The sequence below is a fragment of the Daldinia loculata genome, assembly GCF_022478755.1.
Source record: "Daldinia loculata strain CBS 113971 unplaced genomic scaffold F4817scaffold_25, whole genome shotgun sequence".
Taxonomy (NCBI): domain Eukaryota; kingdom Fungi; phylum Ascomycota; class Sordariomycetes; order Xylariales; family Hypoxylaceae; genus Daldinia; species Daldinia loculata.
The window spans coordinates 93079-117796 of NW_026054879.1; the positions used below are offsets into that span (position 1 = coordinate 93079).

At 46.6% G+C, this 24718-nt stretch overlaps 11 protein-coding genes across 11 annotated transcripts; 6 read left to right on the forward strand and 5 right to left on the reverse strand.

Annotated features, from left to right (window-relative positions):
• The first annotated feature begins 856 nt into the window (after positions 1–856).
• F4817DRAFT_337738 (fungal-specific transcription factor domain-containing protein) lies at positions 857–4443 on the forward strand. Its single transcript, XM_049303336.1, has 6 exons — positions 857–1540; positions 1602–1664; positions 1728–1979; positions 2091–2561; positions 2619–3327; positions 3380–4443. The coding sequence occupies exons 1-6, from the start codon at positions 1496–1498 to the stop codon at positions 3892–3894; spliced, it is 2055 nt and encodes a 684-aa protein (XP_049158914.1). The 5' UTR covers positions 857–1495; the 3' UTR covers positions 3895–4443.
• Positions 4444–5520: 1077 nt separating this feature from the next.
• Positions 5521–6220, forward strand: F4817DRAFT_365345 (uncharacterized protein; the record flags this gene model as incomplete). Its single annotated transcript, XM_049306856.1, has 3 exons — positions 5521–5582; positions 5682–5725; positions 5784–6220. The coding sequence occupies 3 exons, from the start codon at positions 5521–5523 to the stop codon at positions 6218–6220; spliced, it is 543 nt and encodes a 180-aa protein (XP_049158915.1).
• A 551-nt stretch (positions 6221–6771) lies between these two features.
• On the reverse strand, positions 6772–7697 carry F4817DRAFT_109465 (uncharacterized protein). Its single transcript, XM_049297459.1, has one exon. It carries the CDS (start codon positions 7492–7494, stop codon positions 7027–7029), a length of 468 nt encoding a protein of 155 aa, XP_049158916.1. The 5' UTR covers positions 7495–7697; the 3' UTR covers positions 6772–7026.
• A 3210-nt stretch (positions 7698–10907) lies between these two features.
• F4817DRAFT_109483 (uncharacterized protein) lies at positions 10908–11836 on the forward strand. Its single transcript, XM_049297460.1, has 2 exons — positions 10908–11169; positions 11236–11836. The coding sequence occupies exons 1-2, from the start codon at positions 11020–11022 to the stop codon at positions 11533–11535; spliced, it is 450 nt and encodes a 149-aa protein (XP_049158917.1). The 5' UTR covers positions 10908–11019; the 3' UTR covers positions 11536–11836.
• A 630-nt stretch (positions 11837–12466) lies between these two features.
• On the forward strand, positions 12467–14556 carry F4817DRAFT_365346 (Apc13p protein-domain-containing protein; the record flags this gene model as incomplete). Its single annotated transcript, XM_049306857.1, has 3 exons — positions 12467–12775; positions 12847–13079; positions 14256–14556. The coding sequence occupies exons 1-3, from the start codon at positions 12554–12556 to the stop codon at positions 14554–14556; spliced, it is 756 nt and encodes a 251-aa protein (XP_049158918.1). The 5' UTR covers positions 12467–12553.
• A 169-nt stretch (positions 14557–14725) lies between these two features.
• F4817DRAFT_109521 (putative SPP30 protein) lies at positions 14726–15909 on the reverse strand. The gene is made up of 2 exons (XM_049297463.1): positions 15408–15909; positions 14726–15345 (listed from the first exon to the last, which is right to left on the reverse strand). The coding sequence occupies exons 1-2, from the start codon at positions 15608–15610 to the stop codon at positions 14895–14897; spliced, it is 654 nt and encodes a 217-aa protein (XP_049158919.1). The 5' UTR covers positions 15611–15909; the 3' UTR covers positions 14726–14894.
• F4817DRAFT_109517 (uncharacterized protein) lies at positions 15492–16014 on the forward strand. The gene has a single exon (XM_049297461.1). It carries the CDS (start codon positions 15627–15629, stop codon positions 15933–15935), a length of 309 nt encoding a protein of 102 aa, XP_049158920.1. The 5' UTR covers positions 15492–15626; the 3' UTR covers positions 15936–16014.
• F4817DRAFT_109520 (DNA polymerase alpha, subunit B) lies at positions 15911–18284 on the reverse strand. The gene is made up of 3 exons (XM_049297462.1): positions 17706–18284; positions 16326–17652; positions 15911–16270 (listed from the first exon to the last, which is right to left on the reverse strand). The coding sequence occupies exons 1-3, from the start codon at positions 18167–18169 to the stop codon at positions 16094–16096; spliced, it is 1968 nt and encodes a 655-aa protein (XP_049158921.1). The 5' UTR covers positions 18170–18284; the 3' UTR covers positions 15911–16093.
• A 2324-nt stretch (positions 18285–20608) lies between these two features.
• F4817DRAFT_315971 (CRAL/TRIO domain-containing protein) lies at positions 20609–21706 on the forward strand (the record flags this gene model as incomplete). The annotated part of the gene is made up of 2 exons (XM_049300604.1): positions 20609–21299; positions 21360–21706. 2 exons carry the CDS (start codon positions 20609–20611, stop codon positions 21704–21706), a joined length of 1038 nt encoding a protein of 345 aa, XP_049158922.1.
• Positions 21707–21802: 96 nt separating this feature from the next.
• F4817DRAFT_109529 (splicing factor, Prp19-binding domain-containing protein) lies at positions 21803–23553 on the reverse strand. The gene has a single exon (XM_049297464.1). It carries the CDS (start codon positions 23363–23365, stop codon positions 21899–21901), a length of 1467 nt encoding a protein of 488 aa, XP_049158923.1. The 5' UTR covers positions 23366–23553; the 3' UTR covers positions 21803–21898.
• On the reverse strand, positions 23470–24495 carry F4817DRAFT_337752 (Alb1-domain-containing protein). The gene is made up of 2 exons (XM_049303337.1): positions 24304–24495; positions 23470–24231 (listed from the first exon to the last, which is right to left on the reverse strand). The coding sequence occupies exons 1-2, from the start codon at positions 24335–24337 to the stop codon at positions 23741–23743; spliced, it is 525 nt and encodes a 174-aa protein (XP_049158924.1). The 5' UTR covers positions 24338–24495; the 3' UTR covers positions 23470–23740.
• Between the last annotated feature and the right edge of the window lie 223 nt (positions 24496–24718).

Here is a 24718-nt window from a genome sequence, read left to right on the forward strand (position 1 = left end):
GCCCCCCCCCTAGTCCGACTCAAGTCCTACTCGGGCCGTGCCGTATAGTAAGGGGCGTTGAGTCATATCGTAACCCGGGGTTTATCTCCGGCGAAGGGTCGACTAGCCAATGCTGACGCCAACCAGCTGGGGTAAGATCATGGGTAGGAGGGTATGGAATAACCTCATAGTCGAGAGATATAACGATCTGTTTCCTGTCACGAATTTCGCAGGCACCAATGGATATGAACTCGGGACAACAAGCCAAGGGTTGTTATGAGTCATGTAGTGACGAGAAGGCAAAGTAACATAGTCGCCTGCCTATATCTGCCTTATCTCCCGGCGTATGTAGTGTAGAGCACGAGGCGGTACGAGGATGAAGAACTGCAAGCCAGCGACTTTAGTTAGCTGTATTCTCGTCTGCTTAGGGTCATTTTTATGAGCGATCATTTAATCCGGAGTCCAAATTGGCTTTATCCTATATACATATGACACATCTTGAGGATGAGCTGTTATGACGTTCGGATTCTAGATGGTCATGGTTGATCCCAGGCCAATTGACCCCTGATAAGATACTATGTAGAGAGTAGCTTCAAGTGTGGCTGTGTGGCACTTATACGACCTTAGAACGACTTTAGAACATTGTCATCTCCAAGCGGATACACAGTGCAGAAAGAATACTGTACGGTTTAGGACTTGATCTACGTGCAAGACGGGGTCAAATAACCTTAATAATGGAATAATGTAGAAAAGAATAATGCTAATGGTTGAACCTAAAAGTTTAGTTACGGTACTTCAATTGCTTCGGAAAGTACCTACATTAATAAGTACCTACATACTGGGTACGGAATTACGGAATTACGGAATCAACAAGAATCTTCAGCCTTGATCATTCGAATTCGGGTTTGGAAACAGTCAGTCCCGTCGCTTTCTTAGTTCTTGGCCTACAGCCTACTGCATGCTACGAACATACTAAAAGTTAATTACATAATTTAAATATAGTACGGAATACATACCTCTTACAAATCTATCCTGCTCAATCAAGATATACATCAAACATACATCTTACTTACACATCTACATCTTAACATACATACCTCTTAACATACAACTATCTTATAAATATCAAGAGACTTCCCCCGGAGTCATAAATTTACAATACATTCGGCTTTCAAGAAAACCGAAGGCCTCTCATTGTCTACCCCCTTTTAGAGACGTAGTCTTGCAATCATAGCATTCCGCCGGGGCGTCTGACCCGCCCCTGGTAAAAGGCGTTAGGCAGCCTCAATTCGTGTCGCATTCCCTCCACCTCGCCGCAATCGATAAAGACATTCCTCATTTTTCATACGAAGCCTTTCCACATATTCGGAATATACACCATTGCCAGCTTCATACTGAACGGTGAACCCCACTATACTTATCGTGAAGATTCAAATGATAAGCGCCAACCAAGTCTCAGTTGAAGACTTGGGGTGCAGGACTAAAGTGCGGGACTAAGAGAGGACGGTACCTAGCCATGGCATCTAACTCGTCGGGAAAGCCACCCAGGGTCCTTGCTTGTGTGAGTTGTTTGTACCACCGAACCGCTTAAAGGTCGCCATCCTCACTTCATATCTACGTAGGTTTTGTGCCAAAATAGAAAGATCAAATGTGACCGCAGAACTCCTTGTTCCAACTGCATCAAGGTGAGTTTTGGACGGGGAAGTCTATCCCCCCAAAGCTTTTCGGTCCTGACAGATTGTGCTCAGGCCAACGTTTCCTGTACTCCAAGTACCCCGGCGCCTGCACGCAAGAGACGGAGGCCCAACCAAGACTTACAGCAGAGGCTCGCCCGGTGCGAGGAGTTGCTGTCCGAATATGCCACCGCCAAACCACCAGCTCCCTCGTCCACTGAATCACCAAGCCAAGATGAGTCTTGGAGACCCCTCGGGAAACTGATAGTCGACGATGGCGGCGTTAAATTTATAGATAGTTTCTTATGGGCTACTATTCACAGCGAAGTGAGTTCGTCCTCTCCCGCACCACTTCTCCCTAATATGCTACTCGTTTTCGGTTCACCATTTCTCTTTTTGGATAATTTTGGGTTTAACTCCTTCTCTCGCTTCCACTAGCTCTCGGCAATGCGCGAGATACTCGAGGATGAAGAAACAGTAGACGATCCATGTACTCCAGCCGAGTCGCAAATTTCCGATCTCGATGCAGGACTCATATTATCAGATACTTCTAACACCGATTTAGAAGAGCTACATCCCCAACCAGCTCACGTATTCCGCCTATGGCAGATTTTCATCGAAAGAGTCAACCCAATAACTAAGGTGATCCATGTTCCTACAGTCCAGCCACTGCTCGTCGAAGCAGCGGCAAGTAGAGCAAAGATACCTAAGAATGCCGAGGCCCTGCTATTTTCCATATATCTAATGGCGACCGTGGCTCTAACCGAAGATGAGTGCTTAGAGCGGTTTGGGTACACTAAAGATGTGGCTTATACTCGCTTTTCCAAGGGTTGCCGTTCAGCTTTAATGCGCATCGGCATTCTAAAAAACTACGACCTAGTTGTCTTACAAGCCTTAGTGCTATACTTGGTATACACATGTGCCGCCACCTCTCAATCAGACCTCAGCTAACAGCACTTCCACCAGTTCTCCCTGCCGGGTCATTATGACCGCCATGCGGCATGGATTTTAAATGGCGTCACGGTGAGGATCGCGCAAAAAATGGGACTTCATAGAGATGGAGAATTCCTCGGACTATCGCCGTTCGAGACTGAGATCCGGCGACGAATATGGTGGCAAATTATTTTGCTTGATGCCATGTACGCGCTTATGTCTGGCCTAGGTCATTCCCTCCTCCCACGCTCCTGGGACACAAAGACACCCTTGAACCTCAACGACTCTGATCTTTACCCTACCATGACCACCCTCCAACCCAAAGACAGTCCCACGGATATGATATTCCGCCTCGTATGTTGCGAGCTTGCCGCGACTATGGTTGACACCCCTGAGCTTCACACGGTTATCATGCAGAATGAGATGGGGGTAGACAACCCCGAACCCGAAAAAGTCGAAAGGGCCACTAGGCGCATCGATGAGCTGGATAGAACTTTGACGGAGATCCTCACCAAGTATAGCGATCCCTTAATGGGACCTGTGCACGTCTTAGCGACCGAGACGAAGTCAATAATGGTCGACAAGCTACGAGAGCTTGTTTGCCCACTCAGAAGTCAGCCGGAATGGGGCACCGAAATCTTAACGCCCAAAGACAACCTATTTAAGCTGTCTCTCACGGCAGGGGAGCAGAATTTGCGGATGTACCAGATACCTCAGACCGAGGGCTTTTTTCTCTGGTTTAGTAAGTGACATAGACTATGATCGTCAATTTCATACTTTGCTAATACCTGCAGTGATGTCACATTTTCAGATAGAAGTTTTCATATATATGGTCGGGCAGCTGAGCACACGCACATCTGGACAGCTGGTAGAAAGGGCATGGCAGGTGGTCGAAATGTTCTACCAGTACCACATGGAATTATACGATCTCTCGATGAAGGCGCACATGGCGTCCGCTATCTTTACGATACGAGCCTGGAACGTACGAGAAAGGATACTTCGGGATACAACGGGATCTGCTCCGGAGACGCCGGGCTATATAGTCAAGCTGCTAAGTCTTCTTCCACCCGACGAGACTAGGCATACACGCACTGATGAAGCGTCTACCGTGACGAGTCTAAACATGAGCCCTACTGCGCCTACACAACAACCCAGCACAGAGGTTTCTTGGGATCAGATGCTTGGCTTTGTCGATGCTAATTCCATCGACTGGGGCGATATGTTTTCGGTACCGGCCGGGGGGCAACCGCAGCTGAATTTCGGAGGTTATGCAACGGTGTTTGGGGGAAACTCGATTAACTGGATGTAGACATCCCATCGGAAGAATTAGAGGATACGGACGTTGCCACTCACGTACTGGTGTTTCATCCTGCTTTCGTGTTTGTTCTGGTCATGATGGGGCACTTGCTTTAGCCATAGAAATGGTATGGTAATAAAGAAACGGACAGACGCGCCGTTATTGAACACTTCAGGGATTGGGTGGTATGCGCTGAGCATGTTTACTCTGTTGAGTACTGGCGGATGGATTGGTAGGATAGTCGAGAGGTACCGACAAGGACTGAACGAGTACTCGGGGGTTGTTCTTGATATCTATCCAGCTGGCTTGATAAGATATGGCGTCATAATGCCGTGTAATGCTATTCGCTATTGTAATAGATGAATCCAATCAAGAGTAACTACTGGTAAGTTGAATATCTATATTATGGGAGGAGCCGAGTGGTATAAATTACCTACGGTATAGGAACATTTGGAGCCTGGCGACGACCCATGGGTTTGAAAGTAGTTTTCTCTGGTTCTAGAACAGCTTTAGTCCCAATGGCTACCATAGGTATCACTAATAATTCAACTCTTCACTCCATCAAATGATCAAAATCAGATGAAAATGATTTCCAGACACCAGTTTTTTTCTTCTTCGCCAACGTGCTGTTTATATTATATATACTCTATATAATAGTTCCTTGCATGGGCGGATATTTCACGATGTTTCTTTCTGTTCTTACTGTCTAGTAAATTTATATATATTACGTTTTGAAAATTCTCGTTTACAGCTCTATGAGGGTGGCTTAGATATATATACCTCTATCGTGTTGATAGACACTTTACATAACCGACCCTAGGAGTTGATATCCACATTAGAGCCTATTAAGGGGCTATTGCCGGTTTTCATTGTTAATAGTAGTTGAGACTGCACCGGACTCGTGGCCTCCATCTTCGATGCTACTGGAATAACTATAGATCCCATAGAGCCGCTATGTATTAGATAGATAGTTAGACCCAATACGTAGGGACCTTACCCGGTTAACCAGTTGGTTCTCGTGAAATATGGTACCATGCCTAGCACCAACAAGACTCATAACTTATTCGTTCAAGTCCCTTCTAGAAGACCTACGAGATATATCAGTATCGGCAACCTAGATGTAGGCCTGATGACACGTCATCTCAACTACTAAATACCAAATCTACAGCCTCTAAAAAGATACCTATATAGACCTAATACATTTTACAGGTAGCAAACAATAGCATATATAATCCTCAAAGCCTATTGTATTCGAACAAGCGCCTTTTCCAACATTGTTCAAGACCACAAACAAAGATTTCTTTCTTCCGACTTGAGACAACTAATTATAAATAGTCTCGTGCATAATTTTATAAGACAGTCTAGTCTGCCGAGTCTTCGTCATATTCTCTAGGTTAAGCTAGTTATAACCAACCAACTTGATCTTTTTTTCTAACTGCAAGCTAGCTTCGAGTTGACCCCATCGCAGTAGACCTGTGTATAAACATCGGCATCACTACCACAGCCATTATTAATGACTCCCCTCCACATCTCCCTAACACTCCCCTATATCGCCCTCGCGCTCCCCACCCCCCCTTTTCCTAGCACCACATCCTATTCCAACAGCTAGTCTATACAGAGGTCTAGCCAGAACACCCAATGGCTCTAAAAGGCACGCCCCCCCTCCCCAACAACAATAACAGCAACTGGATGCTCATGTGGTACGTATGAAAACATCCCCTGTTGTTATTTTCGAACCCCCTTTCTAGAATGGTCTCGAAACCGCTTTCGTAAGGTATACAGTGGCTAACGCTCAGTAGTAAGTGTGACGACCCTATCATTTCGACTCAATCAAAAAACAACGGTGAATATTCTAGAATTGTAGTATTGCAAAGCTGACACGAAATACTTTCATACATTAGACATCCTCCTTGGCCTACTCCCCGTAACATTTATTGCAATAGCCGTATATGCCGTATGGCGGGACACACGCACCCCTCCTCGGGACATCGAGATGGCAGCCCTACCCTCGCAGCGCGTGTTGCCGTGGCGAGAAGCAATCGCGGCCTCCGAAGGACGCGGGGCTAGGTCCGGGGAATCCTCCTCGCGTCCGGAAAGCAACCGGGTCCAGATAATGGTCACGAGACCCTTGTCTATCGTGCCCGTTACGCCGAATATAATGCGGTTCGGTGGACCGCCGGGCATGAACATGTGGCAAAAGCCTAACGGCCACCGGGGGAAGAATGTAAGCGTAAAGGCGAATGCGGCTAAGGCGACGCCGACCAGGAAACCGTATCGGAAAGGTGTATTGGGAGGTATGGGCAGAATTTCTGAAGAGCTCGAGGAGGTGCCTTTCTAACGCAGATATTACTAGCGGTACTCATGCCCTAGAGGTTAGTTATATGTAAATATATTTACTTATTGTCCCTGTAAGTTCCACGTGGCATATGAATATCATTTCCTAGCTCTGGAAGTAGCTCAGAAAATGAGAATGCTAAAGCAGTATGAGAGCTCTAAAAAGGTATTGTCAATGAGTATTACTTCGTACTGGCTGCACATCAGAACTAGCAGATGGATCCAGTTAACAAATATGTTACCCTTACATATCACTCAACGAGATCAAAGACAATGTTCTAAACCGCATGATTCGCAATGACGACCCTTTGTGAGCAGGCCATCCGTTGATTTTCATACGCCGCGAAGCGTCTGGTATCGGTCTTACGCCTAATGTGGCCGAAACACTATGCTAAGTTCAAGTATCAACCTCGCCAAAAACAAGACGCCTTTTCGTGATATGCCTTGTCCACATTCCACGTGTTACTCCTAACGCCTCCATATTCCGCAGTCTAGTGAGGTACCGTTTCTCCCCTGGCCTGAATTGCGAAAAACCAGTGTGCATATGAACCGGAGTCCAATTGGGTATCAACAAAAGTATTGAAGAGTATAGACAATTGAAAAGCAAGCAAACGCTGATTCGAATCAGCGGGCAGGCGTTGCTGGTAATTCAGCCCCGATAAGCTTCAAATAACAATAATGGCGGGTCGAATAAAATCCTCGACCTCTTGGGCAACTAATATCATCATCGTACAACAAGGTCGCATAGCTACGACGCTCGTACTTCTGATAACATACGAAGTCTTTAGCTTCTATATTGATCTCAGGCAATCAGTGGTTCGAAGGTTGCCAGATGCCCGCGCCGAGAGGTTTGCTGATACCGAAGCCAATACCAACGGCAATACCCACTATCAGTAGACCAATGAGGATTTTAGCAATGATTCTGTTCCTTTGGCTAAGGCGAGCCATGCACTGGCAAGATCTGTTGTTGATTTTGGCCGCCTGTGCCTTTTGCTGCCAGTGTTCTTGTCCAGGCCAGACAGGGCAATCTGATTTTCGCCTAGTTCCAATGGTTGATGTCTTGTTCAGGTGTTCAGAGGATTTGACAGGCATCATTGCTTCTACGTCGGTGTCGAATCCGTTCGAAGCGGTAGTAGAATTTGGCGTCGATACGTTAGAACCTCGGCGCATCTCCCTACCTCCTTCCAGGCTCCTCTCTTTGCTAGGTGGGCGGAGTTGTTGGGTAGTAACAGTCAATTGACCAGGCTTAGTGGCCTTCTCTATGGTAATTGAAGCCATTTCCCTTAATGATACGGAAAATGCGAACCAAGGTGCACCGGTGGTGTCGAATCGAGGAGATATTAATATGTAGGTGCCGCCGTCTTCAGAACCGAGCTCGCTAAATGGCAAACCACGGTGTTCCAAAATGAGGAACGCGACGGTGATAGTATAAGGTCGGGTTGGGGAATGAGTGCTAGGAGGAACCGTTAGTCAAGCGAATGACTTCGTGGATAACAAGTACTAAGCTCACCAGAAGCCGCTAAAGGGCTAAAGGGCAAGGACGCGCTTGGCTAGGCCGAAAATCGGGTCTAGATGGACGCAATTGGAAGGAGCAAGTTCTAGCTTGCTCTGCTCTTGCGATAGTGCTCCAAGTTGGCGTTAGAGATGGGATCAATCGATTGAAATAGGACCAAGGGCGTTCGGTCTTTCAGTTCATTGATACTTCCTTGAGTCGACGATTTAGGTCTGGAGATAAATTGGAATAAAGGATCGACGCAAAGATCGAGGGTTGGAAGGAGGGTGCGAATGGGAGGAAGAGAATGACTGCGATCTATGTATGCATGTAATGCCGTGTGCTGGATGTACGAATGTAATTGTACGTGCGTATGTCCACTAATACTACATGCAATGCCTAGCAACTAAAAATGAAACGAATGAATGTCTTGTTGCCGATAAGTCGTACGTGATCATGCAAGGAACGAGTGACCCTAAGCCTTCGAGGGGCAAAAAGAATAAATGGTAAAGGGAGCGAAAAGATGTACGAAAGTAGTGGCAGACAGTTAGAGTAAGTGGACGAGTAATGGAGTTCTTGTTCCAGACTTCTGCAGTTTCTAACTTTGCTAACCTTGTTCCTAACCTTGCAGGCCTTGTTAACCTTGCTAGCCATTTGCAGCAGCCCATAGCGCGCATCCATGCGCCTGATAGTTGCAGGAGCCAGGGGAGCCATTGGATCAATGAAAAAGGGGGAGACAGGGGTTAGCTGGCTACACAGGGTATGTCGCACAGGCCCGTGAGGGGCTCGACCACTTAAGAATGCTAAAATCTGGAGTTGGTGGTCCCGCAACGCTTGCACCCGCCGCAACAGCTTCCCCTAGGTAATAACCTAATTCGTCAAGTTCAGAAGCTTTTCTTTTTCTACACGTGGGTTCTGACACATACATTCTTGCATCTTCAAATGCAAGACATTAGGTGGAAGATATACATAATGGCGTTTATCCGCTAAGAATTACCCCTCAACAAGTTTATCTACTTTATATGTAACTATATAGTATCTCGTATCAATGTTTATCACTCGTATTTGTAAGTTTTGTTTTATACTTTACGTGCTATTAGCGTCTCGCATGAAACAGCACCTGATTCTTCGCGAAGTTTACGCGAGTTTGAGTGTTGAGGGTTTATTAGCTAATCATTACATCGTACGTAAAGACACTATTGGTAACGATTGCGATTTATCGTATTGTAATGAACATTAGCGTTATCCTTTTCTTTGGATACTGGTCTGAGCTTATATGCAAAGTTCACCATAGTCCCAACACGCGTTCCATCTCAGGTTAGTTTGTAAAGGATAAGAGGTAGATCGAGGCCTCCACGGACCTTTTGATCGGAGCATTGGTGGCAACTTTCTGGGTTAAGTGCTTATTACGGAACGTCTACCACGGTTCACTTACATAGAGATAACACTTCGTGCGTAGTCGACTTATTCCTTGCATGTGCGTGCGTTTGCTGTAGCGTAAATACACCATCTTCAGGATGAAACCCAATGGTCCTAATGGTCCTAATGAACCCAATGATCTCGCCTGAAGGATTCTTTTCCTGGCCTCAGATCTCAGTATAAACCCAACAAGCACATGGCACGTTGCATAATAAATTACGGGTATTTCCGCCTTTTCGGCCAGGACAAGCGGCAGGCAACGCAGCAAATCCTCAAATTGGATATAGAAGCCGAACAGGAACGGGTACGCGTACGGGATCTTTTTACCTTTCGCACAGCCTGCATGTATCCTCTTGACGGGGCACAGCAGCAGCAGATAACCTAGAAATTATTACGAAATGAACGAGATGAACGAATTGCGGAGACAAGGTTTAGTTGGGTAAGTATTGATCGTTCAAAATGAAATAATGATCGCTTCCATATTCAGATCTAATACCCGTTTGTTACCATGTAGGTATTAGCTAAAAGCTTACATTGATTGTTAATACCCATGTTAAACTTGTCCAAATACCTTGCATCCAGCCCGAAAACGTGCCGCTCCTAGCTAATATATCTACAACCTTGAAGTACTATGCTGCTAGGTATGTCAAAGTTGTTAAGCATAAATAACATATATTTCCCCACTGGCTAATAAATGACAGCATCATTGCCCCTGTTAATCATATCCATTTATGATTTATTAGGAGCTTACCTAATTATTGGCTACGCGTGTATGTACATGTGTAGTTGACATGTCTAATATTTTTCAAGACCATAATACCTATGATGGTACGTGCGATGTGGCTATATCGTCATATCGTCATGCTCGATGAGGCTTTGCGGCGGTCATTTCTCGTGGCTTGAAGTGGTGCTACTATATGTATAGAACGATATCCGATCGATCTGTGAACGTTGACATATCTACTTACGATCAGCTTACTTATGATCAGCCGACCTTGGCTCGTCGTCGCGTGTCCCGATCTAGCTTATATATTACGCGTCCGTGAGTCTTTCCGAATATTCGCTTTTGCCGGTTCACAAGCTCTTGTCATGTTCAACGTACAACATGTCCGACCTGAGTTTCTGACGGGTAGTTATTACACTCGGTCGTCTCAGTTCAACATAGGTTACGGACTATAGCGAAGGATAAATGTCAGTCATCATACAATTATGCAGGTATCTATGTGGTTTATGATTATAGTGCATCTAATGAGGCTCTGCTAGCACCCGTGTATGATATTCTGATTTATGTACGTTGTTAGAATCTCGCCTGCATAATCTCACTACTGAATTATCAGCGTACACGGGGAACGAGCCGAATCTTGCTACAGCAAAAAAGGGGGAAGATCGTGATGGCTGCATGTTGCTGTCCCTTCTAGGCATGTTACTACATACTTAGATCTATATTTTTATGGTGTAGACACATGCATCTTAGGATGCAAGATTCTCTGCATGCGTGTAGTTTGCTGCAGTATTTCGACTAAAACGGCATTTAAGGCAACGTGAGGCAGTTTTGCAGAGGGTACGAATGTACAAATGTACGTCCTGACGGAGCGTTCCTGCCTCAACTGGTTGCTTCTGTGTAGCATATGCTTCAGTTACCTAATTCCAAAGTATCTGCCTGTCTAGAATGCAGTTGCCTCTTTATGTACACATGCCGTCAGGTGTTCGTACCTTTTTTGTCTCGGTTTGATTACAGGTAACTTGCAACTTTCTTCACCATCAAATCCAAAAACACATCGGTCAGCGCATACCTCTTGTTCCTACTAGAATTTCAAGACTAGACTCTAGCACCCTCCTCTCCTCCATACAATTTCAACTCCAAAGAGGCTCTGATATCTAGTCTATTCACCATGAGATTCACTGCTATCTTTGCTATTCTCGCCTTTGGCAGCTGCTTAGGCATGACGGCAGTACTCAACTCATCTAAGATTGCACTTGGCATTGAATCTGCCATGGCGCATTCGGGTCTCGAGAAACGAGATGCCTTCACTTGTTACGGCGTAAGTCATGGGATCCTCTCCTATTTACTGCATCTCATACGGCCAAGCTAACACGGTATATCATAGTCTACCAACACCTCGGTCTCGGACTGCCAGAAGATCATTGACACTATTCGAATCGACGAGCAGCAGGAGTTCGCACTCTACTCGGGTGTCTGCGCTGTCTGGAACCAAGGATCATGCAGAGTCCGCTTCTGCGCCCAGCCCTACGTCAACAGACCCGTCAACAGGTCTGCAACCTGGCTGACAACCTACATAGCCAGCCCACTGCTAGACGGCTGCATTGGCAAAGGAAACCTGGGAGTCATGGCGGACCATACTAACATCAACAGTCACTATGGCACGTACCGACTATGGGTGGATTAATTCTCGAATACATGATGTGAGAGTAGCCTGTATTGTTGTCATAGGGTCTACGATGAGATTTCAGGGACATCATGGTAACGACTTTCTATTATGTAGCCTAGACGAAACTCTAGCAGGGAATGAACTCGGTCGAAGTACGCATGAACGAGTAACTATGTGCTCATAGCATTTGCTTCGATACTCGAACGTCTCCATTACTATGAGGTAGATAGCATTGCAAATTAATGCCTTGGTCAATCATAGCTTCTGGAGCTACAAACCTCTCAGAGTGAATATATTTTTATTAAGCTGAGATTTTCCCCCATCGTTCAATACTACTATTAGCCTTGTGGTTACTTACGATAACGACTTAACAATTCAAATCCAAACAGTTGCTCACAGGAATGATAACTGAAACATTCATTACACTGAGGATCTCCTATTAGTAGTAAATTAGCGGCCTGCCTTGTTAAGTTGTATGCTGAGTTGGTTGCTAGACATGCAACTTCTACGGATGTTCTCTCACGGCCACTTTCCAGGCCACATTGTTCTAAGCTTCTAGGTCATTGCTGGATGATAAGACGAGAAGGTTAGACAATTCCACGAGTCTACATTCACTTATCTCGGGTACACTGGCCGTATTGAATTTTAATCACAGATGCATTGTGATGCGGGCTTTGAAGCACAAGTATTCAATTTGGTCGAGCTAAGGGGGTGTTACTTTGCCCCTTTCCTAAGCACCTTTAGTGATCACGATTGTTAATTTAATAGACTCGTCGAACCTTCCAAGTAACTTCAAGTATGTAGCCCACTGCTGCAACAAAATCAGCAGACCTACTGGGTAGGCACCTATCAATCGCCGTTTCCATCTGACAATCTTCTTAGAGTTACCTAGATAAATCAAGCAAACATTGACATCATCTAACCACCAAACACTTTTTAAAAGGCAACAGTTTATTCGAGACCGACTTCTTGATCTCAGCAACTATCCCATTTTCAACTTACATCTAGGATATCACACCGGCTCGCGATATTCACCATGTTTCTCATGCGCATGGCCGCCTTGGCCGTCATCACGACCGGCGTCCTTAATCTAGCACCCTCTGCAGCTGCCGTTGTTATCAAGGGTACAGGATCTCTCTCTTCGTCTGGGTTCATGCAAGAGACCGTCCTCCGCGACATGATTGCCGACTCGACTGTCGGACATGCTATGCAGCGCCGCGACGCAGTTCATCGTTGCTACGAACCTGCTTCGGAAGTTGTAAGTAGCTTATTTATTAAAGACGGTTCTATGAAGCACACAATAAATACGCTTGCTAATACAATATATAGGGCCCAGTCCCCTCCGCCGATGACTGCCTTGGCGCGATCAAGCAACTTCGAACCGTGCAGGCCGATATCACGGTCAAACTAGTTGAAGGCTGCTACCACGCCGTGTCCGGCAACTGCACCGCCTCTGTCTGCCCCCAGCGCATCGGCACCTCGACTATCTCTCCTGCGCTCGCCGCTCAGTACCTGTCCGACTCCGTGATGAGCGAGTGCATTTCGAAGGGCCACCGCGGCTGGTACGTTGATAGGGATTATGGAATTGGAGTCTATCTTACTTAAAAACGTTTAAACGTTGTGACGTACGATGGTTAGAATAGTGAATTTAGTCCTAGGGTATCGTTGAGATGGGGTTCATATGGATTCATAACAACTCGCAGGTTGAAGTTATGCTAAAGGGGGTATACTGAAGGCGATATTCTAGCTGTGTCGAAAATAGCAACCAACGATGAATTATTATTATACTCGCTTTATTTACGCCTTGATACTACCGCCTCCCTTTGCAAATTACCTATTAAGTCGAGTATAGATACGGTTTATTAGAAATCGTAAGCCACTCTAACACTGAGTGTATGCAGGACTCGGCGTAAGAAACTCGGCCAGTTCAGAAGAATGTCCCGAACTATGTTTCTCTAAACACATCGGCGGGACTTTGAACGGGATATGTCCTCCTGAAACCTGTCTAGTATGTCTTAACAGAGAGTGATGATACCCCCTAATTTCCGATTAGGTACAATACCGTAACACACACCGTTTGTGAGATCGCTCACGAGTGTTACAGAAATAGTGCCGTGGGAGGACAGCTAGCTACACATGTAGGATTTGATACCTTTTACTGATATGATGAGTAACGCTGTGCGAGCTGCGATCCCTTTATAAGTAGGGTCATGGTCCGTTATGGAGTCTTTGGGAGTATCTGGTCGGGCCGTCTGCTACTAAAGGGATACCATATTGTACACTTTTCGGTTAGATAGACAGTTCCGTTCGTAGTTGAGAGGAAATCAGATGCGATTCCTGTATACCCTGTGCCATGTGGATGTGAGGTCTACCAATAGGTACCCTGAAGTATAGGTACATTCTGGGATTCGGAAAGGGAAACCGTCCGCGGATCTCGAGCTGCGCGGCTGGAGAATAATAACGCCCCACACCTACAGCCTTACCTAAGCACGATGGGAACTTGCATCAATCACATCCCACCTAATCCCACTGTACATAGGTACACCTAATACACTATATACGACATCTTCAGTTCACATGTAAATACCAGTCAACAACACCTCAGAAACACATCATACTACCTAATCCAAGAAACCTGCTTATACAAGCACAATGGTATTTCTGCCCTCCCTCCCAAGGCAACCAATTACTCTACCTGCTCTCAAGCTAACCTACCCACTCCCCTAGAACAAAGACAGCTGCTACACGTACGTGCACATGCAGCGCCCGCGCGACGCCGACATGTTCGAGGACTTCTGCAAGGACAAACTGCCCGACGACGACATCTACGTGCCGCCGCACCACCAGCCCATCAACCCCGAGGACGAGGACGACGTCGTGCCCGACCAGCATGCCGCCTTCGGTATACAGAAAGCTACCCAGCGCAACAGGGAGGCCGCCTGGAAGGATCTGGGGCTCGCCGAGCTCATGGGCAAGGGGCCTGCGGTGGGGAAGTCGGGGGGTGCGGGTCGAGCATCGTATAAGGGACTGCCGCGGTGACGAACTGGCTGGCTTGTATTGTTGGAGGATGCGGCTTCGTTGGTAATGGGCCGGAGAGGTTCATAGAAGCGTGAGTCTTGATGGGGAACTGGCGTTTCACGGCGAATCGGCGTAGTAACATAATCCTTCTTTCTTTCTTTAAGACAGTCACCTATTGACTTTGGACTGCCTTGATATCGTAACTCGCACCCTATCTTCTGACACGGTGATACCATGCTCCTAATATAAAATGAACCCTATCCTCGATTCCCGACTGGCAAACCGTCCCGAACGCCGTTGCAATGCTAGAACCACCACGCCTAGATTCCCCCCTTCACTCAAAATATACCATCCCAGCCTCAGCCTTTCCCCAAATACCCCTCCCTCTCCATAACCTCCGGCGCGAACTTAACCAGAAAAACCGTCCGTCCTGGCCACATCTCGCCCTCCTCCTGCTTACCGACGCTGTGCGCCGTGACGCGCGCCGGGAACGCCGAGCCATCGCACACGCCCTCGACGATGCCCGCTACGTACGCCGCGCAGTTGAGCTGGCTCATGTCCTTGGGCACGCTGATGTAGCGATTAACCAGCGGCTCGTTGTCGATGATCATGTACTCGTCGGGCTTGGACGGATCCGACGACTTCTCCAGGCCGTCGGCTGCTCGCCCGAATAGGTGCTGCCACACGTTGATCTTGATGAAGTGCAGGAGCGTGATGATGTTTAGCGGCCGCGTCTGCGAGCGCGGCGGTTCGCGGTATAGGAGGAGGTCGAGCAGCTTGAGGCCGATGGGGTGGCCTTGGGCGTTGAGTCTGGGTCGCATTAGCACTCGAGCTTGCTTGCCTGGCCTCGGATAGCTAACTAGCTAACTTACCGCTTTTCTAAGTCTTGTATGCTCTCTATCTTCTTCGAGGCGTAGCCTACCATCTCGGAGAAAAGATAGGCGAAGCTGGAGCCGCTGAGTTCGGCGGCTTTGGTGCGGTTTAGCGGTCGGTGGTAGATTGTCTTGCCGCTCGTCGGGTACCGTAGGCCCGGTTGGTCTTTACTACTGCCCTTTACGGGCTGGAGGTTTGACATTGCTCTTGTCTGGCTGATGCGTTCGTGTACTTTAGGGCATGCGATCTGGGTTCCTGTATTGAGGTGTACTGTCTCGGGTAGTCTATTATGTATTGTCGTTTCTCTGCGAATAGTTGCTGATCTGGATGTTGGTCTGGAAGTTGGAAGTTCTTGGGGTAGGTTTAATGTTGCAGATGTGGAGCTCTCAATTCAAGTCCGCAGCAAATGTCCATGTACCTTTTTTATGTACTCTATACATGAAAGGTACAAGCTTCAAAGTTACCCGTCTTCAGACATCTTCCTAATTACATGTATAAGCTCACGGGCGTCTAGAAAAATGCAATAAATAATCTCCAAACTAGTTTAACCTTGGGGTATAATTCTAGTCAACTAGTCTGACAGATAGATACATTATAAATTGGTTATAAGAGGGTTAGGTTAGCCGGCATTTATATTTTATCACGAGGTCCCTGGAGTCCGTCTTGATAAGGGCAATTGTATACATTATATCCTCGTGATTTCGATCTTAGCCCTTTCGAATACCTTGTGACTAACCATACCTCCATTACTTAACTCTTCATCTGTCACCGTCGGTGGAAACAGAGTCATTCGAGCATACGTCCCTGCGCCTCTCCTTTTCGAGAGGTATCCTGGGTTGATGATTACAACACTCTCCACAACCTAGCATATGTTAGTAAGTGTGTTTGACAAATAAGGGGTTATAGTTTATACATACCCTTGCAAACGGAGGCAAAGCACTCGGAATGATCATAATATCAGGTCTCACCGTCACCATTTCTCCCAGCTTTAAATAGCTCGTGTCAAGTACGGCACCAGGTGGAAGTCCATCTGCCGTTCCGACCTTGGGCAGTTTCTGCCGGTCTACTGGAGGGAATATAGGGAAATAATGCCTTTGCTCGATCAAGTGTTTAGGAGCTCTCGAGAACAAGTGGTTGTCTGGAGGCCGGCTACCGACAAGCTCCTCGTGCTGCAGACCCCAAAGGATATCCTGGGACGAAATTCCGAGTACCATCTCATTGATGGATAGAGTCATGGGATTGCCGATTATACGTGCGGCCTTAGGTAGTCCTAATTCTTTTTTAGGGAAGGGATCCTGGGGCCAGGATACGTGTTTCTCGATAACGTCGCGCACGGACGGTACTAACAGAATGGTGATAGTCGGGTTTGATGCAACAAGTCGGTTCAGGGCTGGAGAAATCATGTACTTAAAAACCGTAGACATTGTTGCGGCGTCTGGGTCTACAGCCGCGTCTTCTGGGAGATCGAAGTCGCCCGTAGCAATCAAAGGGTGGTCGACGTCGATGAACGGTCCTGTTAAGATGAGGGCGTCGGCATACGTGTCTGCCGCTTGGCTGCAGAGGGCGTGAAGCGGCTCGAAGTCGAGGTTGTCATCAGCTGAATAGGGACCTGAGCCGAATATTATATTTAACGGTGCCGGCTCATCGCCCGAGTCCATTGCGTCTGGGCCACCCCGAAGTTTCTCCCGGTGAGCCTCGATACCGGCCGGCGTAGATGCAGCGCTGGGCAATAGGGGCATTTCCAGTACTTCTTGGACAAGGAATTCATTCCCGGATGAGTTAATACCTCTGAATGCGACGATCTGTCCTGGGAAAAACTGATAGCGACCATTAAGCTTTTGTAAGTTCAGGGGGATTCTTCGACCTCCCCCGGTCCGCCTCGAAGTCTCTAAAACAAGAGATGCTGCATTAAGCTTGCCTTCCGAAGAATCAGACGCAATTCGGCCCACAGCAACAATTTCCGTGGTACTTTGACTGGCCGCACTGCCGAATTCGCTCTCATCTATGTTTTTGTGATCTCTTATTAATCCTAGAAATTCGTCTATCCGGTCGTCTAGAATCTCAGATGCTTCTGAAGATTTCATAGCGAGCGTTTTGTAACCTAGTTTTTTCATGTCCGAAGCTGCGGTCAATTTGATCCGCGATTCTGAATGCGGTGCAATTGGTGGCTCAGGGAGTTTAAGATGGTTATTAAGGACCTCTATCACCTCCCCTGGGTTTTGGCGGTCATTAAAGGAAGTTGCTCTGCAAATTCTCAGTCTTCGTTATACGGGTATTGTATCCTGATAGTGACTTACGAGCTAACATTTAGAGACTCCAATTCCCGAGCCATCGAGGGGGTATCGGGCTGATTTCGTCTCTTAGCGGCACTCTTGGAGGCGCTCTTGTTCAACTTCGCCGTAGCTGGAGTACTAGGGACCATTCCCTCTAACATCCCGTAGACATCCCCGCCACTCTTAACATTGCTGCGCGGTGTTCCAGCTGAGCGCTTCTCCGTCTTGATATGGACCTGATGCGTTCGATTGCTTCGCTCTAAGGCATCTTGGATGTCTTGTTTGAGGGCCCGCAAGCTTTCTACGGACAGATTGTTCCCGTCCATGTCCATTTTTATGCAGTAAGACTCCCACTTGAAAAATAAGTCCTGAGCAGACAGGGAATGTATCCGCATGATGGATCGCAGCTCAGAGACGACATCGGGCTGTAGTTCCTTGTTCGGCGCACCGAACTGCTCGTTTAGCTCTACTAATTCTGCCTCCGCCATGGTCAATTGGGTATGATCTCAATTTGTGCTGTGCTGTTGGATACCAAACAACGAAAATTATTGCCACAGTCTCTCCTGGTAATTTACTGATTTAAGACTCCACGACGCGCTTTTTCTAACTTAGACGCGTCTTAAGCTATTCGCGTTAAGTGGTTTATCGAGTTATTGGTGGCTTGTGGGTCCCGGTACTTAGGTACAAGTGCAAAAGTTACCCCTGTTAAATTTTAGTGGGAGTTCCCCTTCTACCTTTCACCTTCGGGCTCAACTACATACATGTATATACCATGTCCTCAATTGCAAGTGAGGCATAGATACATTGCTCATTAGATCTAATTGGCAATCCTTATACCATTTTAAGGTGGCACACTTTCTTTCCAAAGAGGAATGCGTATGTATATCTTGCTCGTAATGGAGAACATAAAAGCTTCCTATACTCACTACATGTACTATACCGATTCTAAATACGTGACTTCTCCCTAAAGCGGGCTTTAGACTTAACTTTGGTCAATTGTATTACCAAGGTCTGTTTGTAAGATGCCTGGGGTTCTAGCTCTTACTAAATCAGGTTGCTGTTCTAGTGTAGAAGGCACACAGGTAGGGAAGCAAGAGCGGTGCCTTCTGATATATTCCATGTGCTTGAAAATGGCTGCCTCGAACTACCATTTCTAAAACCCAACTCTTCCTTCCTAACTTACCGGAACATACCTACCTAGATAGGTACCACCTTGAAAGGAATGTGTAAAGCATTGAGGGGTATCTAAGAGCCTGAGGGCAGGGTGCCACTTTAGAAACCTTACACAATACAACATATTTTCTTCTTCGAATCTACTAACTATCTAACATAGTTACAACTACAATAACAACTACAATCCGTCGCATTCTAATCCTAGAGAACTCGCAAACACGTTCGAAAAATAACCAGAATTTCCAGTCTATAAACTGTCCCCGGAATGGCTTTGCTATAACGCAATTATCTAAAGCGGAAGCTAGGCATACTAGAGGCCTTGGAAATTCCTATACAATTCTCGAGCAATTTATCTAATCGGTTACTACAGTCGTCTCACACGCCATAGACGCGTATCGTGTAACTAAGTGTAAAAGGATACTGTATAACTATAGACTTTTAGGCAAATAATCCTGGCACGCCCACTGGACATAAATGAATTCATCATCATAAACTTCCTGAATAAGTCCGACGATTGATTGCTGTCTTACTGTTGTTGAGGTGGTTCGTTATCCTGCTCCATCACGGACGTGTTGTGATTGGTGATTTCCTAGCAAGAAAGGGCAGAAAATTGTGGATTGAGAAGCAATATTAGGAGGCGGTATGGTGGACCATTAGTGCAACTGTGCCAAAATCAATAAAATAGGTCGGAATTTTCCAAAAAGGGTAATATAGCAAAGAACGCTAAGTGCACAGTACACTATGCGGGGTATATACAAGGTAAAATATAAAGGATTGCCTTATACACAATATACAACACATTCAAATAACTTTACAATAACAACAATCCAGACGTTACGATTGGTATTATTTTATAGCCTTAATTAATGCGAAAATAATGGACCAAAGTGCATGTTTATGCGATATGTACTGAGTATTATATTGCTATTAAAGTATCTGGAGTCTGTTTGGAACAACTTTATCGAGGTGCTTTTAAAAGGTATCACGTGCTTGCCTCTCTAGGTAGACAAGCGCTATTTGATTCTATTACAACATAACAGCCAAAAGGCCGATTCAAATGCAACTTGAATCATTATTTTCGCATTAATTAAGGCTTTGAAATGATATCAATTATAACGTTTGGATTGTTATCTTTGTAAAGTTATTTGAATGTGTTTATTGTTTATACGTGGATATGAAGCAATTGAACATTGGATTGACAATTCAATCTGATTGGCTAATCTTTTAAACCTTTTGAGAAGGTGGCCCGTATAGCTACGTTTATAGCCTTTTTAATATCTTTACCAATATTAGATCAAATAGCATGCAACCTGAACCATAATTTTTATTATTTATTAATCGAAATATTAATATCTTTTAAAAAAGACTTGGATAAATATTCGTAAAGTTATCATACTATTAAGTTCAAAAGGGATATATATTACCTTGTAAATTGTGTATACAGGGCAAATAATCGAGCCTACACTGTACCCCTAACGTTATTATTACCCTATTAGACATAGTGCCACCAATTTTCTTGATTTTGGCACAGTTGCACTAATGGTCCACCATAGGCGGTCCCGATTGGTTGGACGTAGCTTCAGGTACCTGAGCTCAAGTCTAACTTGGGAGCTATCAGCTTGGCTCAAAGCACAAGCCACCGGTAACCCAACAACTCACTTAACGCAAATAACTTTTACGCGGATAAGTTAGAAAAGCGCGTCGTCGAGTCTTGGATTAAGTAGAGATTGGTATTATCAATATTACGGATCAAAATGTCTACGTCTAGCACAGCAACGGCTCCTGGAAGTTCCGAGCCTTCGGCCCTCGAAGAGAAGAACGAGGTTGGCATACTTAGGACGCCACTTTCGGCTCCCACAGCAAGTAGCACCGTACCTGAGAAGCCGGCTCTTACTGCCGACCAGACAACCAAGTATGACTGGCTTCTAAGCCGCGTGAAGGAATGGACGGAAGTTCAATCTAAAGAGAAGAGCGGTCCCTTGACCGATGGCGAGAAGATGTGGCTCACGAGAGAGTGTCTGCTAAGATACCTAAGAGCTACCAAGTGGCATGAAAAGGACGCAGAGAAGCGTCTGCAAGAAACTCTGGCCTGGAGGAGAGAATACGGGGTCGAGGAATTAACTGCAGACCACATCGGACCTGAGAATGCTACTGGAAAGCAAATCTTGCTTGGTTACGACAAGCATTGCCGTCCTTGTCATTACCTAAATCCAGGACGTCAGAATACGGAGGTCTCGCCTCGACAAGTCCAACATCTAGTTTTCATGCTCGAGCGGGTCATAGACCTCATGCCAGCTCAGCAGGAAACCCTCAGTCTCCTCATCAACTTCAAGTCGGGCAAGAGCCGTACAAACACCGCTCCCGGCATCGGCCAAGGCCGCGAGGTCCTGGGCATCCTCCAGACGCATTATCCCGAGCGGCTCGGACGGGCCATGATTATCAACAGTAAGTAACCTTACGATAATAGATTATGCTATACTACATGAGCTAATGTGAGAACTATAGTCCCCTGGGTTGTAAACGGCTTCTTCAAGCTCATTACGCCGTTCATCGACCCGTTGACGAGGGAGAAGTTGAAGTTCAACGAGGATATGACGCAGTACGTCCCGAAGGAGCAACTGTGGGCGGAATTCCCGGGCGGCGAGCTGCAGTTTGAGTACACCCACGATGTCTACTGGCCTGCGCTGCAGAGACTTTGTGCCGAGAAGCGTGCAGAGCAGGTGCAGAGATGGGAAGCTGGAGGCAAGCAGATCGGAGAGAAGGAGGACTACCTTAAAGGCCATGACGCCCAAGGAGTGTCGCCGCCCCCTGGTTATTCTACCGACACCACCCAGGGCAGTACTGCAGCTTAGAAAATTCAGGACATCACAATCCCGTAAGGAACATTGAGGGCATAAGAAGTAGAGCATAGAGAGGGCGCATTATATATAGATAGATTGGGTATTATAGGTATCGAGTGGGCGATATACTCCTTAGAGTACGTCTAACTCACGTAATTTATTATAAACTAGTATCTGCACACAAGCTGCAAAGCGAAATTAGGTCTACCTAGACTCTATTCTTCGCCTCTTATCATTTTCGTAGCGACCTGCGTCCCGTGACGAATCTCTCTTTCTTCGACTACTATAATCATCCCTATCATGTCTCCTAGGGGATCTAGACCTAGATCCGGACCTATTTCTGTGGCGCCTATCATCTTCTCCCGGGCGATAACTATCTCGATCGCGGTCTCGTTCCCGCTCGCGGTATCTATCGTCATCCCGTCCCCGGTCTGAGTTCCTAGGACCTTCCGGTGCGCCGCGAACGGATTTCCTCTCGCCAATCGGCACCGCGTTAGCTCCGCCAGGACCAGACGCCTCTCTAGCATGATCGGATTTAAATCTGTCATCGACATTATATCGGTCGAATTCTTTCCCCGGTCTCGTGTCGCGAATATCACCCCATCGGCCCGTATCCTCGGATTTGAGGTCCCTGTATTTGGAAGCGCCCTTCTTTCCCAATTTCGTCATATCACGCATCTGCAGCGCCTTCGGAAGCAACTCGCGGTTCTTGACGTCGTCTGCGAATCGCGAGCCCATGATGTCTCGGTTGGCCAGGCCTTCGGCTTCGGCCTCGTCTTGGTAGAATGCGCCCTTGTGGAAGTACTTCTGCATGTACGTCATCTTTCCCTTCGCGTCTTTCTCTTCCTTCTGCTTGCTTAAGAAAGCTTCGTCTTCCGCTTTCCGTTCTTCTTCCGTCAGGTTTCTTCTGCGCTCGACCTCGGCTCTTTCCTTCTCGCGAGCTTCGATGGCCTCACGCTCTCGTTTGATACGTTTGAGTTCGCGTAGCTTCCATGCGGCATACTCGGCTTCCGGGTCTACATCGTCTTCGGTATCGACGTCTTCTTCCTCGTCTACAACATCGTCCCAGTGCTTTTTCTTGGCCGCGCGTGCCGCCGCAGCTTTGCGCATTTGCTCCTCAACCATTTCGTCCATAGCCTTCTTCTTCTTCGCCTCCTCCTCAGCTAGCTTAGCTACCTCGTCTTGCTCCTGGGTGGATTCTTTGCTGCCATTACCGTTCCGCTGGCTTTTAGGTACAAACTTGGGTTTTAACATTAGCCGCCGTGGGGCCTCTTCTTCACTACTTTCATCCTCCTCTTCGTCGTCATCCTCGTCACTTCCTTCTTCGCTATCCTCTTCGCTTTCACTTTCTTCTGTGACGAAACCCTCCTCGGCAGCCAGGCGGGCTGCTTTCGCGGCCTCGACGCGTCTAGCATTCGACTCCTGTTCTTGTTTTTGGCGCTCGTTGAGATCTACCTTGCTGAGATTACTGATGATTTTGCCTGCACTTGGAACTTTGGGCGGTGGCGCGATTTTACGCTGGGTCTTTTGTTGCTGCTGGTCAACCTCGGCGTCGCTAGCTTCTGAACCAGATTCAGAGGACGATGATGCGCCCGTCGGCTTTCCAGCGCGATAACGGGATGGTCGCGCGGGATTTGCGGTCATGCGTTTCTGCTGCATTAGTGGCGGCATTGTAGAAGGGAGTTAAGAAATAGAATTGAAGATGCGAGTGTTTAGCTTTGATTTCTGCAAGGTATGAGAAAGCTAGAAACGTTATTCAATCTGCAAAGATGGAATGTCCATGCAACCATGTAAGTATAAGTGGGCCCGCGATAGTCTAATTTATCGATAAGCTGGAATCTTTTAAGTGGTACCTTCATATTCAAACCCTCCGATTAGCCATTGGCGATAGAATCCGAATCCGAATCGCATTGTTAACCTCTCGCGTCCTATCGTGAGATAGACGAAGAAGTATCTCACTATGTATTTAAAGCCACAAATAATGAATTTCCCCTCCTACACCAATAACGCCCAGAAGGATGGATGTTCTACTCGGATTCCTGAAGATCAAAGGATCTCATCTTCTTCTTCTATTTCTTGTAAAGGAACCTTGTCTACCGACGTAGCACCATCGTGGGCTTTTTCAAGCTGTGCATCATCCATCTCTTCGTCCAATTCGGATGCCTCGTCTTCTTCATTGTCCACCTCTCCTTGAGATTCACTCTTGTTTGCGGGTATTTGGTTGTTGATCTCGTCCCAGGCTTTCCTTCGTGTCTGAATCGTTCGAGCTTGGCCCTTGCTTTTGGCAATCTTCCGCTCCGTCCTCTCCATAATGTTTGCAGCACGATCCTGCCCTTTCTCATACCTCCTTCTTGCTTTAGAGCTCATATTCCTACTCTTCGTCGTCTTTTTTGAAACTCCCGCTCCCTGATGTATGGCAAGCACAGAAGGACGATGATCGACTGATTCGGCAGGAGGTTTGACGTTCTTCAGGGACTTGTCCGTATCGATACTTGGAGAAGTAGCACGTCTTACGGCCCGCGAGTGAATGGAGGGAGCTACGTAGAGCATGTATTGTTAATTATATGAAATGCGGCCGAAGACGAAACAATAAGAATAAAATTGCATACCTTTCCTCTTCTTTGATATCGCGCCCTTAGCCATGACTTCTGCGATTCGCGGGGTTCTGCGAAAGTTTTCTTGACGAAGACGACTCTTTTCAACCAAGTCTTAGACGCATCTGCAAGTTACTAACCTAACCTTGGATGTTTTCAAAAAAAGAAAAAAGTGCCCCGCAGGGTCGTGTGATAACGACCCGTTCTAAAATCCGATAAGAAGTCTGGGGGAGGGACCTATGCAGCAGCTATAGCCAATCAGACATTATATTTCTTGCAGCGACTATCCTTTACGGTTTCTTTACAGATACGGCAAAGTACTTTCCTCAATTTATTATATGTGCGAGTACCTACATCACCAATCCATCCCAGCTGTAGGGTCCTTACGTGATTAGCGGAAAGTTTCTCTATTTGGAGACCCACTAAAATA

What these genes read in the sequence shown, in the direction of transcription:
- F4817DRAFT_109483 (XM_049297460.1), top strand. Translation starts at nt 11,020, where the DNA reads ATGAGATTCACTGCTATCTTTGCTATTCTCGCCTTTGGCAGCTGCTTA. An exon ending in ATGCCTTCACTTGTTACGGC is followed by an intron (nt 11,170 to 11,235) that starts GTAAGTCATGGG and finishes GGTATATCATAG; the next exon opens with TCTACCAACACCTCGGTCTC.
- F4817DRAFT_109521 (XM_049297463.1), bottom strand. Translation starts at nt 15,610, where the DNA reads ATGTCAAACCTCCAGCCCGTAAAGGGCAGTAGTAAAGACCAACCGGGC. An exon ending in ATACAAGACTTAGAAAAGCG is followed by an intron (nt 15,346 to 15,407) that starts GTAAGTTAGCTA and finishes AATGCGACCCAG; the next exon opens with ACTCAACGCCCAAGGCCACC.
- F4817DRAFT_109529 (XM_049297464.1), bottom strand. Translation starts at nt 23,365, where the DNA reads ATGCCGCCACTAATGCAGCAGAAACGCATGACCGCAAATCCCGCGCGA.
- F4817DRAFT_337738 (XM_049303336.1), top strand. Translation starts at nt 1,496, where the DNA reads ATGGCATCTAACTCGTCGGGAAAGCCACCCAGGGTCCTTGCTTGT. An exon ending in AAGCCTTAGTGCTATACTTG is followed by an intron (nt 2,562 to 2,618) that starts GTATACACATGT and finishes CACTTCCACCAG; the next exon opens with TTCTCCCTGCCGGGTCATTA. An exon ending in GGGCTTTTTTCTCTGGTTTA is followed by an intron (nt 3,328 to 3,379) that starts GTAAGTGACATA and finishes TAATACCTGCAG; the next exon opens with TGATGTCACATTTTCAGATA.
- F4817DRAFT_109520 (XM_049297462.1), bottom strand. Translation starts at nt 18,169, where the DNA reads ATGGCGGAGGCAGAATTAGTAGAGCTAAACGAGCAGTTCGGTGCGCCG. An exon ending in GAGTCTCTAAATGTTAGCTC is followed by an intron (nt 17,653 to 17,705) that starts GTAAGTCACTAT and finishes GAGAATTTGCAG; the next exon opens with AGCAACTTCCTTTAATGACC. An exon ending in CTTTGCCTCCGTTTGCAAGG is followed by an intron (nt 16,271 to 16,325) that starts GTATGTATAAAC and finishes AACATATGCTAG; the next exon opens with GTTGTGGAGAGTGTTGTAAT.
- F4817DRAFT_109465 (XM_049297459.1), bottom strand. Translation starts at nt 7,494, where the DNA reads ATGGCTTCAATTACCATAGAGAAGGCCACTAAGCCTGGTCAATTGACT.
- F4817DRAFT_109517 (XM_049297461.1), top strand. Translation starts at nt 15,627, where the DNA reads ATGCGTTCGTGTACTTTAGGGCATGCGATCTGGGTTCCTGTATTGAGG.
- F4817DRAFT_337752 (XM_049303337.1), bottom strand. Translation starts at nt 24,337, where the DNA reads ATGGCTAAGGGCGCGATATCAAAGAAGAGGAAAG. An exon ending in GATATCAAAGAAGAGGAAAG is followed by an intron (nt 24,232 to 24,303) that starts GTATGCAATTTT and finishes TGCTCTACGTAG; the next exon opens with CTCCCTCCATTCACTCGCGG.